The 15,845-nt window shown below is 37.0% G+C and overlaps 1 protein-coding gene and 1 long non-coding RNA gene across 3 annotated transcripts in view; one reads left to right on the forward strand and one right to left on the reverse strand.

The window, feature by feature from the left end:
* LOC107711803 (uncharacterized) overlaps positions 1-7,789 on the reverse strand; it is a 30,666-nt gene extending 22,877 nt beyond the window's left edge. For both annotated transcript variants that reach the window (XR_001636740.1, XR_001636739.1), the window contains exon 1: positions 7,699-7,789. This is a non-coding gene — a long non-coding RNA (uncharacterized LOC107711803). The remainder of the gene's footprint in view (positions 1-7,698) is intronic.
* A 3,270-nt stretch (positions 7,790-11,059) lies between these two features.
* LOC107711804 (transcription factor Sox-10-like) overlaps positions 11,060-15,845 on the forward strand; it is a 10,440-nt gene continuing 5,654 nt past the window's right edge. Inside the window, exons 1-2 of the mRNA XM_016516854.1 lie at positions 11,060-11,133; positions 13,650-14,363. Of these exons, the coding sequence (XP_016372340.1) occupies positions 13,924-14,363 (440 nt within the window). The 5' untranslated portion in view covers positions 11,060-11,133; positions 13,650-13,923. The remainder of the gene's footprint in view (positions 11,134-13,649; positions 14,364-15,845) is intronic.

Consider the following 15,845-nt stretch of genomic DNA (forward strand, 5'->3'; position numbering starts at 1 on the left):
AGAGTAGCACTTGTTGTTTGTCATTTCTCCGATCACAAATTCAGACATGGTTTTATGTTTACGCGGCTCGATGCAACGCAACGCGTAAAAAGACAGTATAAGTCATTATAACCAGTAATTATGTCCCCACTGGATGCAACAAATGCCTCGTTTACAATGGGTTTTAATGTTTGTGTCTCGTCGCTCAGGCCGGACAGGGCATCACAGTATGGTGAGGGGCGTAACATTTCCGTCACATGCTTGAGGTATTCGGCCAATCACAACTCACTGGATAGCTGGCCAATCAGCGTACGCCTCGCTTTTCAGAACGATGAGCTTTGTAAAAATCGACGCGTTTCAGAAAGGCGGGCCATAGAGGAGAAGCAATAATGTACATTATGTGGACAATAATGTCCTTAACCTTAAACCTTAAACCGCATAAACACATTTCATTACACCAAATACACAAAATAATGTTCTGTTTAGCAACATCATATGACCCCTTTAAAAGTGCAGAAGGAAAAAACAGCTTGTATAGGGTCAGAAAGAGGCTGGAAACAATCATGAAAAACTAAATTATGACCATCAAAAAACCCTGACTAAAGGCTTGTTCACACCTGGACGAATATCGCGCGCGATTATCGCCGACGTTTAACGCAAGGCGCACGACTTGGTGGCGCTCAAGCACAAAACGGTCTTGCCGAGCACACATTGATACCTAACGACAAAGAGGAAGTAAGTAGACCAAGAAGATGCATCGAGGCAAGATGAATGTAGAGCTGCTGGTCTCACTGGTGTCTGAACACAAAGGGCTTTATGACAAACGCGACAGCGACTACAAAAATCTCGATAAGAGGGAGTTGTTATGGAGAGGAATTGCAGATCAAATAGGATTCGATGTGTACCGGGGTATTTCTGTTTTTCATTAAGCACCATCTAATGTCAGGGAGTGAATTTGCACGTTCACTCGGCTCATCGCCAGCGAAAATCACTTGGGTATGAACACAAAAGACGCGTCGAAAAACGTAGGCGATAAGCGCGCGCGATAATCGTCCCGGTATGTACGAGGCTTAACATTGTAAGTGGAGCTCAGTTGTGCAGGGTAAAATTTTAGGCCTTGAGCTCTTTAAAAGCACAATTTCTGCTCTGAGAGGAATCTGTCTAAATTACACAATCTAAACAATGTAAAAATAATGCTATATTACATTTGGCCACTAACAAACTACTCTTCTTATTTCTGGAGTATCTAGCATGTGCCTGTCACAAACAGTGCACACTTGAGCTGATGTTGCATTTCCAGTGTGAATAAACTGGCAGAAACACCAGCTGTAATTTTCAAAATCTCCCTTCCGATCCAGCAAATTAGTTAATTATTCCATGTTGCAATTTAAGCACTTTTACTCCAAATTCAATTAAAAAAAGCAAAATAACCTGATTTATTTTCACCAAGATAATATCACTCACATGACACATAAAGAGGTCATGTGACAATAATGTTGCATACTCCAGTAATAGTGTGCAGTAATGCTCACTGTTGCACAGTGGCTTACACAGAACAATGACATATTTTCTTAGTTAATATGGAATAAATACAGCTCATCTGCATTTAAATGCATCTGCCATATACACATACATCCTTTTGGGTTGTTTCTCTGGTGAGCACACTTGTAGGAGCATCTCAGCAAACAACGTGTTCTAATAACATTTTGCTAACATACTCATTAGCATTATTCCTGAAAGTTCCCTGAGTGTTCAAAACATGCAGTTTAAAGAACATTCCCTGTTATCTGGGATATTGCTTGAGAAGGATTTACACACCTGAAAACCTGGCAACCAATTCTGTTAAAAATATTCTAAGAATGTTTTACTAACGTTCCCATTAAGTTATGAAAACATTATTTCTGAATGTTCTCTGAACGTTCAAAACGTCCAATATTTAAAATGTTTTTAAAAAGTTGTTTCTTGGTTAATTGAGCACTAAGGGAACATTCCATTTTGCCATTTTGAAAACATAGGAATGATACTTTTGAATGTTCTTTGAAAGTTCAAAAAATGTTAGATAAACGTCAAACTAAAACGTTCTATCAACGATAAACAAATTATGTTTTTGTGCTAACATTCTGAGAACGATATTAGACACCAGATAACTTTGAATAAACATTCTATTTATGTTACTGGAAGAATGTTTTTTTTTTCATAAGAAAACCATGGCAAAACATTTCGAATGTTCTAAACTTCCAGTTTTTAAATCTTTTAAGTATGTTTTTTTTTGTTCTAACGTTTTGAGGACATTAATAAATACTACACTCTAAAAAAAGATGGTTCTTTAAAGGTTCTTTACATGCAGTAATGGTTTTATTTAGAACCATAGCATTCAATTGAAATACAAATTTAACTTTAAAAAAGTAACTGGTTTCTAAACAAACATGTTCTTATCTCTTTTTTTAGTTTTTGTCACATATAAGTGTGTGCAGCTCTGCTAAGCTGTGGAAACTTCTCTCCTCTTCTCCACTAAGTAAGTAAAAGAGACAATTCATTTATAATTCATATTGTTAGCTTTTTTTAATTATTACTTGGGTTTATGTATAAACATACTCAGTCACAAAAAATATTAAAACTATCCCATGACTTTATATCACTTTTTTTTCTTTTTAAGATTGTGAAGGGCTCACATACTGTCCATTTTTGCTATTGGCCTTCATAAACATAATTTTACAGAAACACATGGACACACTATAACTCTATAACTCAATTGTGTATTTCAGATGTATCACATCCTACAACCTCATCATCGGCAGAGAAAAATCGCTACTTAATCACACCAAAATGATGGACTTAAAGACATCATATTGATTAGATTGTGATTGTTTCACTGAAACTTGGTCTTCATCACATCTATTTGTATGACAGAATTTTCATTTTTGGGTGAACTATCCCTTTAATGATATGAACATACTAATATTAATGAAAAACTATCATTAAAAAGGTTATTTATAACACCAATAAGGTCCTATATAGCATTTTCAAAGCATGATTCTATATGGAACCCTATAAAAAAGGTTCTATTTAGAACTAAAAAGGGTTCTGCTATTGTTACAAGCCGAAGAACCCTTTTCTGGTACTGTTTAGAACCATTTTTCTTAAGAGTGTAGATAACCTTAAATGAATGTTATATTAACATTTTGAACATTCAAAATGCTAAGTTTTTTTTAAATGCATTCTTTTCTTGGACATTCCATTTTATAATTTTAATAACATTAAAGCAATGTTACTTTACAATGCTCTCTGAATATTCCAGAACAAGTGGAACTAAAATGTTTCAGATTTAAATAATGTTCCATTATAAATAATGTTTTTGTGTTGTTTAAAAACATTATTTAAAACTACTTTGAAAACAACATTCTATTGACATAACTGTATTTTTAATTGGTTACACTAATGTTAAGAGAATGTTCCATTTTACCATTTTGCAAACGCTATAGGAATGTTACTTTTAAATGTTCTCTGAACATTCCGTAACAAGTAGTAACATTTAAAAAAAATGCTAAACTAAAACTTTTCAGGAAAAAATGTTCCATGAATGATGTACAAATACTGTTTTTGTGCTAACATTAAAGTCCAGACAACTCTGAACGAATGTTCTGTTAACGCTACTGGAGGAACGTTTGTTCAAAACATTGAGAGAACTTTATTAAAGACCAGATAACTTTGAATGACTGTTTGATTAAAGGGTTAGTTCACCCAAAAATGAAAATTCTGTAATGTAATGTTCTGTAATGCTGTAATGTTCTCAGGTCCAGAAACGCAGTAAGGACATCGGTAAAACAGTCCATGTGACATCAGTGGCTCAACTTCAGTTTTGCGAAGCTACGAGAATACTTTTTGAGCTCAAAGAAGACAAAAAATAACAATTTATTTAACAATTCTTCTCCCCCGTGTTATGTCTTCCACCATTTTGGAGAGTACCCAAGAGCGTAATCGACGTAATCAGTGTTTTTTACGTTCGGGGGAGAAAGCGCGCGCATGAACGTAATCTGCGTAATCAGCGCTGTTTATGCTTAGGGGAAAGCGTGCGTACGTGTTGTGATACTCTAAAATGGCGGAAGACGTAACTCAGGGGAGAATTCCTTTAATGTTACTTGAAGAACATTTGTTGATAACTTTGAGAGAACGTTTTAAGAACGTTCTCTGTTAGCTGGGATATTGCTGGAGAAGGATTTACGCATACCTGAAAACCAGGTAACCAATTCCCTCTCTCTCGCCCTCCTCCACCCCAAACCCCCATTAAACCCTCTGAAACCCCATATCAGCTTCCTTTAGATGTTTCTCCAACACAATTGGGGTAACTGGACTCTTGGCGGAGGCAGTCGGTGCAGATATGAAGTGAGCACACAATGGAGCATTCATGCTCTCTCTCTCCATCCATTCTTCCCCAGCTGCAGAGGAATCCTGTCCAAGATTTTGCCCCCCACCACACCACTGCCACCCGTCCACCAGCAGAAAGAGAGACGACACAAAAGCAGGATTCATCCCAGAGACGGGGACCCATTTAAGCGTTACGCAGCTGCATCGATTTATTAAAAGATGGGTGGAGAGAGAGAGAGATAGAGAGAGAGAGGGTCAGCAGGGGTCACGGACCCCCAGACTTTATTAACCCTCTGAAGATGATGACATGTTAATGAGCTTTAATCATTAATATTCAGCAGAGAGTGGGAGAATGTACAGAATGGAGGGATTGACGAGGGAAAAGAGACAGAAAATCTTCCTGTTCCAGCACAAAACAGCTCAAATGATGAATTAAAGTTAGTGTATGTATTTCCATTCATGCTGATTTGTACAGCGCTTTTCACAATACTTACAGTATCAATGGAGCTTCACAGAAATGCATGCTTCAAATGTTACAGTCAAGATAACATCTAAACATACAGTATGTATTCTATTCATGGGTCAATGCATCTGAATACATGTAAATGTAAATTCCTACACTGACTGTATTTCACAGATGAGTGTGATGAGCGAACGAGCAACAGAGTGCTGATCTACACACCTGTCTCACTGCACACCTGTCTGTCTCTCACAAACACTACAGCTCTTTCTAACAGTATTTCCACACCTGGAGGATCTGAGCACAGGTGCGGATTCACAAACACCTATAGAGACACTTTGATTATAATGAATTAGAGAAATATAGAATATAAATGTAAAAAAAAACAGCGTATTTGAAAAAAATCCATCACCAGCATTCAATCAGAATTCAGTCACACATTCAATCACTACAGCCTAGTAAAACATAAATAAATAAATAAAACCTATATATTCCTCTTTACAATAAAACAAACCTATGTTTGTCAGAAGAAAAAATAACTTTAAAACATCTGATTTTTAATTAAGCCTGCAATAAACAAACAGACAAACAAATAAATCCTATATATATATATATATATATATATATATATTCCTCTTTGCAGCTGTTTGTCAAAACAAAAATTAATTTAAAAACATGTGATTTTTAATTAAGCCTGCTAAATAAATAAATAAATAAAACCCTATATATTCCTTTACAGTTGTTTGTAAAAAGAAAAAATAATTTTAAAACATGTTTTTTTTTTAAATTAAGCCTGAAATAAATAAATAAATACATATATATTCCTCTTTACTGCTGTTTGTCAAAAGAAAAATGAATTTTAAAACATCTGATTTTTAATCTTAATTTAAAGCCTGCCATATAAGCAAACAAAGAAACAAAGAAATAAATGTTTTATACATACTACAGATATATTTTCGTATATATATATATATGAAATGAAAACAACATAAAGTAAAATATATATTAAAAATGTCGTTCACACTTTATTTTAAGGTCCAATTCTTACTATTAAGTAATTATTAACTACTACTATTGCCTCAGTAAACTAATAATTTGCTGCTTATTAATAGTTAGTTAGGTAGTTGTTAAGTTTAGGTATCGAGTGGATTAAGGTATCTGAAATATGGTCATACAGAACAAGGCATTAATTGCGCCTAATGAACAGACAACATACTATTGATATAGTTAAAAGTGAGAATTGGTTGTTAAAATGAAGTGTTACCAATGATTTTTAATAAAGCCTGTACTGACCAGGTACACATTCCAGCATAGAAATAACCTCTGAAAGTCTCTGAAATTGAGCTAATATCAAAGATGAAGTAAAAGTGTTCAGTAAACGTGTGTTTTTGTGCCAGATTCGTTTCTCAGAGAGTAAAGTATCACACAGGTGAGTCTCGCTGGGCCGAGACGTTCTCGTGCAGGTGAAGCCGAGGCTCCACCCACAGGAACTCAACTCCGCTGGGATTTTCACCAGTTCCACCTCGTTTACTGAGGAAAACAACACGAGAAGCACAAACCCTGGACGCATGAGATCATTCCAGCAGTGTCTGACCTTTCCTGCCTCACACAGGAATTCCTCATCCGTCATTACTAAAGCGGACAAAAGGGCAAAACCTTTCGTTCTCAGAGGAAAAATGATAAAAACTCCGCCCACTCGCATCTTTTGCTCGCTCCACTTCCCGTCGGGCCAGAAACTGGCACACATGCAGAGCGAATGTGATCAGGTGTGTGTGTGTGTGTGTGTGTGACGAATTAATAATAAAACTCGTGATTAAATAACATTAATGTATGTAACGGTCGCGTTAATAATAATCAAGCGAGAATTTTCGACAATATCCTGCTTCAAAATTACACTTATTTTAAGTTTTATAAAATGTTTAAAAAAAAGATTGAACTTGACAGGAAACAAATTCACTTCGACTTTATTTTAACGCATTTAAACGCGTCACTGAAGGTCGTTCAGAAAAAGAACACTACGCAGATACAACAATCATTTCAAAACAAGAACGACGAAATAATAATAATAACTAAGCTAGTTTATATGAAAATAATAGTTTTTAACTATTGTTATTATTATTCGATCTTTAAGAAAATTTTGCAATGGAAATACAAACAGGATCATTCTAATCTACATGTTATTAGATGAAAATCATTTTGTCAATATTTTGCTGTAAGTTTTCAAAAAAGATTTCAAAGATTTCAAATGCAAGAAAAGCAAAGGCGAGTGTTAATTATTTATTAATTAGTTCAGGTAACGACGAACATCTCACGCACCTGCAGGATTAACTTATTTAAACTAAAATTAATTAAAGAATGCAAAGAATAATAACAATTTCTGAACTATTACAATTAATTAATTTATTATTATTATTCGTATCATTATTATCATTGTTATAAGATTTGTGTCTTATTTAAAACAGTCTTAAATTATTAAAAAAAAAACGAAATCGTTGCAAAGAACAGATGTCAAATAATTTATGAAAATGTAAACACAATTAAAAAATAAACAATCGACATCAGCCTAAATTATACAAATTCTCAATGCTTAAAAATGTCAAGGCACAACAAACGCCCCATAAAAGAAAACACAGATCCCGATCATCAAAAGTAACAACTCACTGCAAGAAGCTACAGGAAGACAAATAGCCAAAGCAACTGAGTTTAACAGCTACACATCAATTCAACACACACAAAACAACTGCATGATGATCCTCTACAAATGTTCATCTCCAGGTCTGCACTTTATGTTTCAAATGCTTGCAGACAAAGTGACGCGGGCAGTCATATTCCTACAAACGCCGCTTTCTCCGCGCCTTTCCCAACTTCCCTAAGAGCAACCGGGAGAAACTCACATCAAAGCGTGCAGCAGGCCTCAGATCCGCGTACATCCATACCGCTGAGAGACAGAGACGCGGCGCTTTTCCTCTATATGTGTACGTTTGAAGCGACACGGAGAAAAAGACGCTCTAAAGGGAGACGCGCGTCTTTTCTCTTTTCTTTTCTTTTTTTATATACACAGAACTGCTTTTTGTTCCTCATTTTTTCATTTAAGAGGGTAATGGAAGGGGGGTGTTCGTTTGATCACATGATTACAATTCACCTGAGATAAAACAAAGGACGCAAAGAGCTCCGGAGACCGAGACAGAGAGATGCTCTCATGGTCAGGATCCCCTTATCAGAGTCAACATTCATGGATAATGAAAAAGGCAATGATTTTTGGCTTGGGTGGAGGGGGGGCGTCGCGAGATGGAAATACAAGAGGTTATTGTTGACCAGAACAGCGCGCGTGTTTGTGTGCGTTTGGCCCGTCTCTTCTCGTCTTTCTGTATTTTCTGTTTAAACGCGTTAAATGCGCTCTCTGTGTGTTTATGTGATGCAATTATGACACTAACACGTAGCACGACACGATGCTGCAGGAGTTCATTCCAGCGCTAAGCGCGCAAACGCGGGTCACGACTGCAGGCCTGCATGGGCGCGCACTGTCCCGCGTATAAAAATAAGCTTTAAAATCAGCTAATAAGTCGCAACCTATTATGCTTAATAGCCAAGATGAATTTACACTCACAGACAGGCTATTCCGCACGCGCTCGAGTGAGAAAGAAGACGCTATTGCGCACAGCAGGTGCGCAGAGTCGCGCTGCCGGAGCTGCTGACAGGTCCGATGGCGCTCGGCGGGGTGGAAGGGCTCCTCTGGTTCACCCCGCGGCACAAGCAGGCCAACAACGCGCCAGTGTGATCGGAAACAGTTGAAAGAACACCCGAAAACCCCCGTGACCCTAATGAGAAACCAACGACCACCCGTGAAAGTCATTTAGGCCTAATGTCCGACAAAATCATAAAACTGCATCAGGCTATAACATAACAAACGTAACGGCTAATTTGACAACTTTGCATTCTTACATTGTAGCAATTCCAGAACTTTATTGTCAGCCGATCAACTTGGAGCTAAAACAAATATAGGTTAATATAAAAAATAAAAAAAAATAGACAACACATTTGCATATTCACGGTTGTCTGCCGGTTGGTGGTCATATGACATATAAAATTAAATAATAAACAAATAAAATATTTAATCTTTCTTTCACTGTTTTATTGTGATTGTTTTTATTTTCCAATTATTTGTGTATTTTAATCTGACCTTTTATTGTTTATTTAATTATCAATTAATTATTCTCTTTCCATCAACTCAAATCTCCGTATTCCCAGATTTGTAGCCTGTTGGAATACAAAACAAATGTATATTTCTGATTGCAAACTTTTGTACGTCAGAAATGAAATATCTGCTAATAAAATGCGTGTAAATCGGAATTGTCCTGAATAAGAATAAGGACTGATTTTAAAATGAAACAGATTCTATAGAATTTGGATTATTACACGCTTCGTTAACACTTTATTTAACGGTGTACTTGTCACACACGTTACATGTAGCCTTCTTACTATTATAATAACATTAAATTATGCATAATTACATGCAAGTAACCCTAAGCCAAAACCTAATACTAACCCTAACCATATAGTAAGTACATGTAGTTAATTAATATTACTTAGTACTTAAATGTATAATTACACTGTAACAAGGACACCTTAAAATAAAGTAACCCACGCTTCAAAATAAAGGTGTTTTCACAGTGACAGTCATAGGGAAAAAATGGGTTCCCCAAAGAACAGTTCTTAAAAGAACCATTAAAGAACTTTCTATTAAGCTAAAGAATCCTTTTCAATATTAAAAGCACCATGAATGTTAAAGTTTCTTGAACTAAGATGCCAATAGAGAACCTTTATTTTTAAATTTACATTTACATTTAGTCATTTAGCAGACGCTTTTATCCAAAGCGACTTACAAATGAGGACAATAAAAGCAGTCAAAACTAACAAAAGAGCAACAATATATAAGTGCAAATGACAAGTCTCGGTTAGCCTAACGCAGTACATGTAGCAAGGTGTATATATATATATATATATACAGTGGGTACGGAAAGTATTCAGACCCCCTTAAATTTTTCACTCTTTGTTATATTGCAGCCATTTGCTAAAATCATTTAAGTTAATTTTTTTTCCTCATTAATGTACACACAGCACCCCATATTGACAGAAAAACACAGAATTGTTGACATCTTTGCAGATTTATTAAAAAAGAAAAACTGAAACATCACATGGTCCTAAGTATTCAGACCCATCGGAGTAAAATAATACCCCATAATGAAATGGACATTTTTATTACATTTACATTTAGTCATTTAGCAGTCGCTTTTATCCAAAGCGACTTACAAATGAGGACAATAAAAGCAGTCAAAACTAACAAAAGAGCAACAATATATAAGTGTAAATGACAAGTCTCGGTTAGCCTAACGCAGTACACGTAGCAAGGTGTATATATATATATTATACACACACACACATACATATACACACACACGCACAAAGAAAAACAAGTAGATAGAATAGAAAAAATAGAAAGCTAGTGTTATAGTGTTAATAAAAATAAAGAAAAAAAGAAAAAAAGAAGATAAATATAGATAAAGTAGAATTAAAATAGAATAAGAAAGTGCTAGAGTAAGAGGGTCAAATAAAGGTGGAACAGATGTGTTTTTAGTTGTTTCTTGAAGATGGTTAAGGACTCCGCTGCTCGTATTGATTTGGGCAGGTCATTCCACCAGGAGGGAACAGTTAATGTAAAAGTCAGAGAAAGTGATTTTGTGCCTCTTTGAGATGGCACAATAATACGCCGTTCACTTGCAGAACGCAAGCTTCTAGAGGGCACATAACTCTGAAGTAATGAATTTAGGTAAATGGGTGCAGAGCCAGTGGTGGTTTTGTAGGCTTTTATTTTTAAGAGTGTTATGACAATGACAGCATATGCCTATAGGCTATATAACTATTTGTAATATAAAACAACTTCACGCCAAATTTTCACAGCCGACAGTTATCAACAATACAAAGATCTAAATATGTGAGAGAAAAAAAATTATAAAATGTTTAAAGGCACAAATAAAAGTGTGATTACACTCTAAGAGGCCAAATATTACTGTCGTTGATTTGCAGCAGAAATCACCGCCCTCCGCTGAGAAACTTCAGGGCGAAATCCTGCAGCCAATCAGCACGCGACCCGACAGGCCTCTGCTGCTCCTTTAAGAGATTTTTTTCCACGAATTTATTTTTTTTTCTCGCTCCTCACACAACGAGGCTCTTTAAGCCCCGGCGCGCGACACAGAGCAGGCATTCAGAGCGCGAGCGAGGGGGCTGAACCGACGGACTCTCGCGCTGGGCGGGCGACCTGCTTCAGTGCAGTAAGACGCTTGACATTATTACCTCTCTCTCTATCACTTACTCTGTGTGGGAATATACGGCAATGCAATGTATCGAGAAACCGCTAAACGGAGAAATTTGTAGTATCAGTATTGTTAACAATACATATGCCCTGCTTTGACCTTATTTCTCTACATCTGCTTGTATAAATGTGAATTCTGGTTTTCTCTGCTGTGGTTTTTTTGGTAACAAGGACCTAATTGTAGGCTAATTAATTTTTCTTTCTTTCTGGATTAACAGTGTAAAATACTGCAGCGCTCAAATTTTCTGAGCACGAAACTCTTTAAAACTAAGTTGGTATCACGAGGTATAAATTTCGAGATTTGCGTGAATGTGTAAATCAGAGACGTGTTGGGTTAATCTGTCTTAATGGGAAAAGTTGCATAATCAGTGTTTGACGAAACAATTTGACACTTGGATCATTTGGCAAAAAGCTCGTTAAATGACGAATTTAAATAGGCTACTTTGATTTTAAATAGGCTATTTGTATCCATGTATGATGTTGCAGCCATTATAAATAACTTTTAAATAGCTTTTTAGAATTCAGTCAATATATTGGCCATTTAGCCAATATATTTGGTATAGCGAGTCTTTGAAAAACGTTTTACTCGCGCATTATCGAGCAAATACTGTTTCTGTCCAAATTGCTCTACATAGCCATCAGGTGTAATTTTCTAATATGAACAGAGAAAAACGAAAAGTACAAAATCTGTATAACATGTGAAGTCTGTCACATTCCTTTCACGAAAAAAAAAGAAAAAGAAAAGAAAAGAAAAAAGTTTCATGTTCCGATATTCTGATTGAAACACTGAAACTGGTCTCATTAGTGGAAGTTTGAATCTATTTATTTATTTATTTTCAAATCTGAGCACGTTTGTTTAAATGGCTGGTTATTGTTCCATTTAGGAGAGTGGTGTTTTGGCATGAGTGAATTAGGGGCAAATTATTGCCAAACCAGGCGTAATGATCCGCCCTACTGTACTGTGTGAACCTAAATAATCTAGCGAAAGATGAAGTGAATCAAATTTGAACAAATAAAGTTAGCAGTGGCGGATAAAAAACGAGCTATAGTAAAGAGTTGTGAGTGGTTAAAACGAATGAACAGAAAGTTTCTAAGTTCTCTCAAACAGTCGCTTTACTGAAATGAGTTGAACGGAAAAAAAGAGCAAACCCAAAAGCGCAATTACTTAAAGAAATTGACCGATACCTTGTGTTAGCCGACTAAAAACAAATTATTAAGTCTCATGAGGTGCATTATAGGCTATTGTTGTCCCAAAGAAACGTCTACTTAACACACAATCAGACACAAATCATTTTAAACGTCTGTATTCCCGTGAGCCTGACAAATGTGATTATTGAATTAATATTAAATTAATCTGTTACCACAGAAGTGAAGTCACCTGTGTCTGATCTTAATTAACACTGGTGTCGGATGGTTTGTTGTTCTTGTGTTCGGATGAGATTCGATCCACTCTGACAACAGTAGCCTAGCTAATTCAAGTTCAACTTTGCGTGACAAGTCTCATCTCTGGAGTTTTTTTGCCGTATATAAAACAGCTATTTTTTTGTGTTTCTGATTTGCAAAGAATCAGAAAAACTGATTCTTTGATTGATCTTCAGTCAGACTTGTAGAAGCAAAATAAATCATTTATCATAATGGTCACATATGTTCACTTCGCTGCTTGCTTGAGTTTTCATAAACACATTTCCATGACTCGCTGTATTTTTCTGCTTGTTATAAGTCGTCGCTTGTGCTTTCACCGACAAACACTGTGTAATTCAGCTGCCCAAAGCAGCGCCGCTCCGTGTTTATCCAGCAGCGGGGCGGAATGAAGCCGGTATTATTCCAGCACTTTCTCTCCCGGGAGCTTGAACAAACCGCCAAACCTTCGACAGTAGCTTGTTAGCAGAAGTGAAGCTAAAATAACACACATATACTGAGGCAAACTGACGCCACCGTATGACTGCTGGAAAAAAGACGAATTCTAAATAAAGTCAAAGCCTCAGTGTTTGTAGCAGTTTTTCCTGAACAGATTTATCTTGTTCGTGGGGCGTTTGGGTTATGAACAGCAAAGAGGTTGTGCGGTTATATCCCATTACAACTTCATATTCATATTATTACCCATAGGCTATAGTAGCCTTTACGTCTGCAAGATGTCTGTTAAAGATCGCTTGATCTGGAAAGCTGCTGTGTACACACATCCAACAGACGTCTGTAAGATTTCAGTTTTACATACATTCTAAATCATAAACATCTTAAAGACATCAAGACGTTTCTTTTTGATAGGAAACGACGTATTGCAGATGAGGAAACACTCTAAAAAATACGTCTTGCAGATGTAAATGCAGACGTCAATTGGATGTCTCCGTGATGTAGGCTACGTGTGCTATCAGGGTACATTGAGAAGATATAGCCTATTTTACAAAAACATGTAAAGGTAGCGTGACAAGCAATGATAATAATGAATAAAAAAAACTTTTGTATGTATTTTTGCAGGTTTTTCAGCAGATCTATATCCTGAGGAAGACGGCGGATGGATTCATTCTGAAAGAACGGAGATCGTGTAAAAATAAGCGTGTTGAATTTCCTCTGGAGGACCTACATCTTTAATAATAATAAAAACATTAACAACTGTTTTAGAGAGGGAAAAAAGTAGTTTTTAGAAAATAAACTAATAAAAAAAGAATAAAAAGAATAAAAAAGGCAGAGGCTCTGTGAGGGAAAAACTAGACTTACCGCAGACACCTGTGGCCGCAGAGCGAGAGGTCCGATGTCGGCGGAGGAGCACAGTATGTCAGAGGTGGAAATGAGTCCCGGTGTCTCGGACGACGGTCACTCCATGTCCCCCGGTCACTCGTCCAGTGCTCCCGGCGGGGCGGACTCCCCTCTTCCTGGTCAAGCGTCTCAGATGCCGGGCGTCGGTGATGATGCGCCCGGCGACTCCGCCGGGGTGTCGGTGAAGTCCGAGGAAGACGACGATCGCTTCCCCATCGGCATCCGCGAGGCGGTCAGTCAGGTGCTTAATGGCTACGACTGGACGCTCGTGCCGATGCCTGTGCGTGTGAACTCGGGCAGCAAGAGCAAGCCGCACGTGAAGCGGCCGATGAACGCGTTCATGGTGTGGGCACAGGCGGCGCGCAGGAAACTGGCGGATCAATATCCGCACCTGCATAACGCCGAGCTCAGTAAAACACTCGGAAAACTCTGGAGGTGAGAGCAAATAGTAACGTTTGACCCGTGTATCCCTTACAAAAGATGCTGTGGCGCCAACATGGTGCCGTGATATTAGTAGCCTATCATGGTATTTTGATATACACTAGTCAGCATTTGAAGTGGATCATCAAAGTTGTCCTAAAACCTAAATGTGTTCTTGTCTTAGGACAACTTTGATTAACTTTTTTGATCCACTTCCAAATGGTGTTGAATGCACAAATTCATATTTTTATCATATAGCACTCCAAGGGCAAGTTTATTTATATAGGCTAGCACATTTGCTTAGCACTTGTACTTTACATAAACATTATTTTAAAAAATAATCATAAAAGATGCATATGAAAAAAAAATACTAGCAGAAGTAAAAGTAAAATTGTATTAACAAATATGAATAGTAATTAATAATAATTAACAACCAAGTGTGACTCTGGACCACAAAACCAGTCCTAAAGGTCAATTTTTTGAAATTGAGATTTATACATCATCTGAAAGCTTTCCATAGATGTATGGTTTGTTATGATAGGACAATATTTGGCCGAGATACAACTGTTTGAAAATCTGGAATGTGAGGGTGCAAAAAAAATCTAAATATGGAGAAAATTGCCTTTAAAGTTGTCCAAATTTTTGGCATAAAAGAAAAATCGATAATTTTGACCCATAAAATGTATTGTTGGCTATTGCTACAAATATACCCATGCTACTTAAGGCTGGTTTTGTGGTCCAGGGTCAAAAACAAGAAAAAAACGATGCATCTCCATAAATTCAAAGTGACCAAATTGAAAGTTCATCTGCACATTCTCAATCCCTTCACTGTCCTAAACCACTCAAGAAACAGCCACCATGAATTTATTACTGTAATTCTATCAGTTAATAATTGATGCTGCAGTTTAATGGCTTTCTTAGTTTCTGCTGTCGATCTGATGACCACACCTCACTGTCAGTCTTATATTAACTGCACCCCCACCGTTGATGTTGTTAACTCGGCCTCTGGCTTTGAGTTTCTCAGGGGCTTTAGCTCAGAATAATCATTCCTTCAACATGCCAGATTAGAGGGACAAATCCCTTCAGGAGCTGCTGTGGAAAAGAGCAAAAACACACACATACACAGGCCACAGTACGTAAACAGCACTATTAACCCGAGCTGGAAGGCCAACTTCAGCTATTACGGTGTGTATTTTTCTAAAATAGTTTATTTTCATGAGGGAGCGAGTGTTTGGTTCTGCTGGATTTATAGATGCAGTGGCTGAATGAAACAACCCTCTACATTGCGAGTAAATCACTCGCATATGCGACTAAATCTTCACTCTGGGCGACTAAATGATGTCTAATATTAGCCAATTGCTAATAAATTCTCAGATTTTACTCGCCAGTGTGTGAGTTGGAGGCTAAGTATAAGTTTAGCTCAGATATATTTTCACTCGCCGAACACTCTCTGACTGAGCGCATCAGTTTCACTCTCCGCCAAGCGATCTGTGATAT

Source organism: Sinocyclocheilus rhinocerous, unplaced genomic scaffold (assembly GCF_001515625.1).
Source record: "Sinocyclocheilus rhinocerous isolate Xijiao unplaced genomic scaffold, SAMN03320098_v1.1 scaffold3769, whole genome shotgun sequence".
NCBI lineage: Eukaryota > Metazoa > Chordata > Actinopteri > Cypriniformes > Cyprinidae > Sinocyclocheilus > Sinocyclocheilus rhinocerous.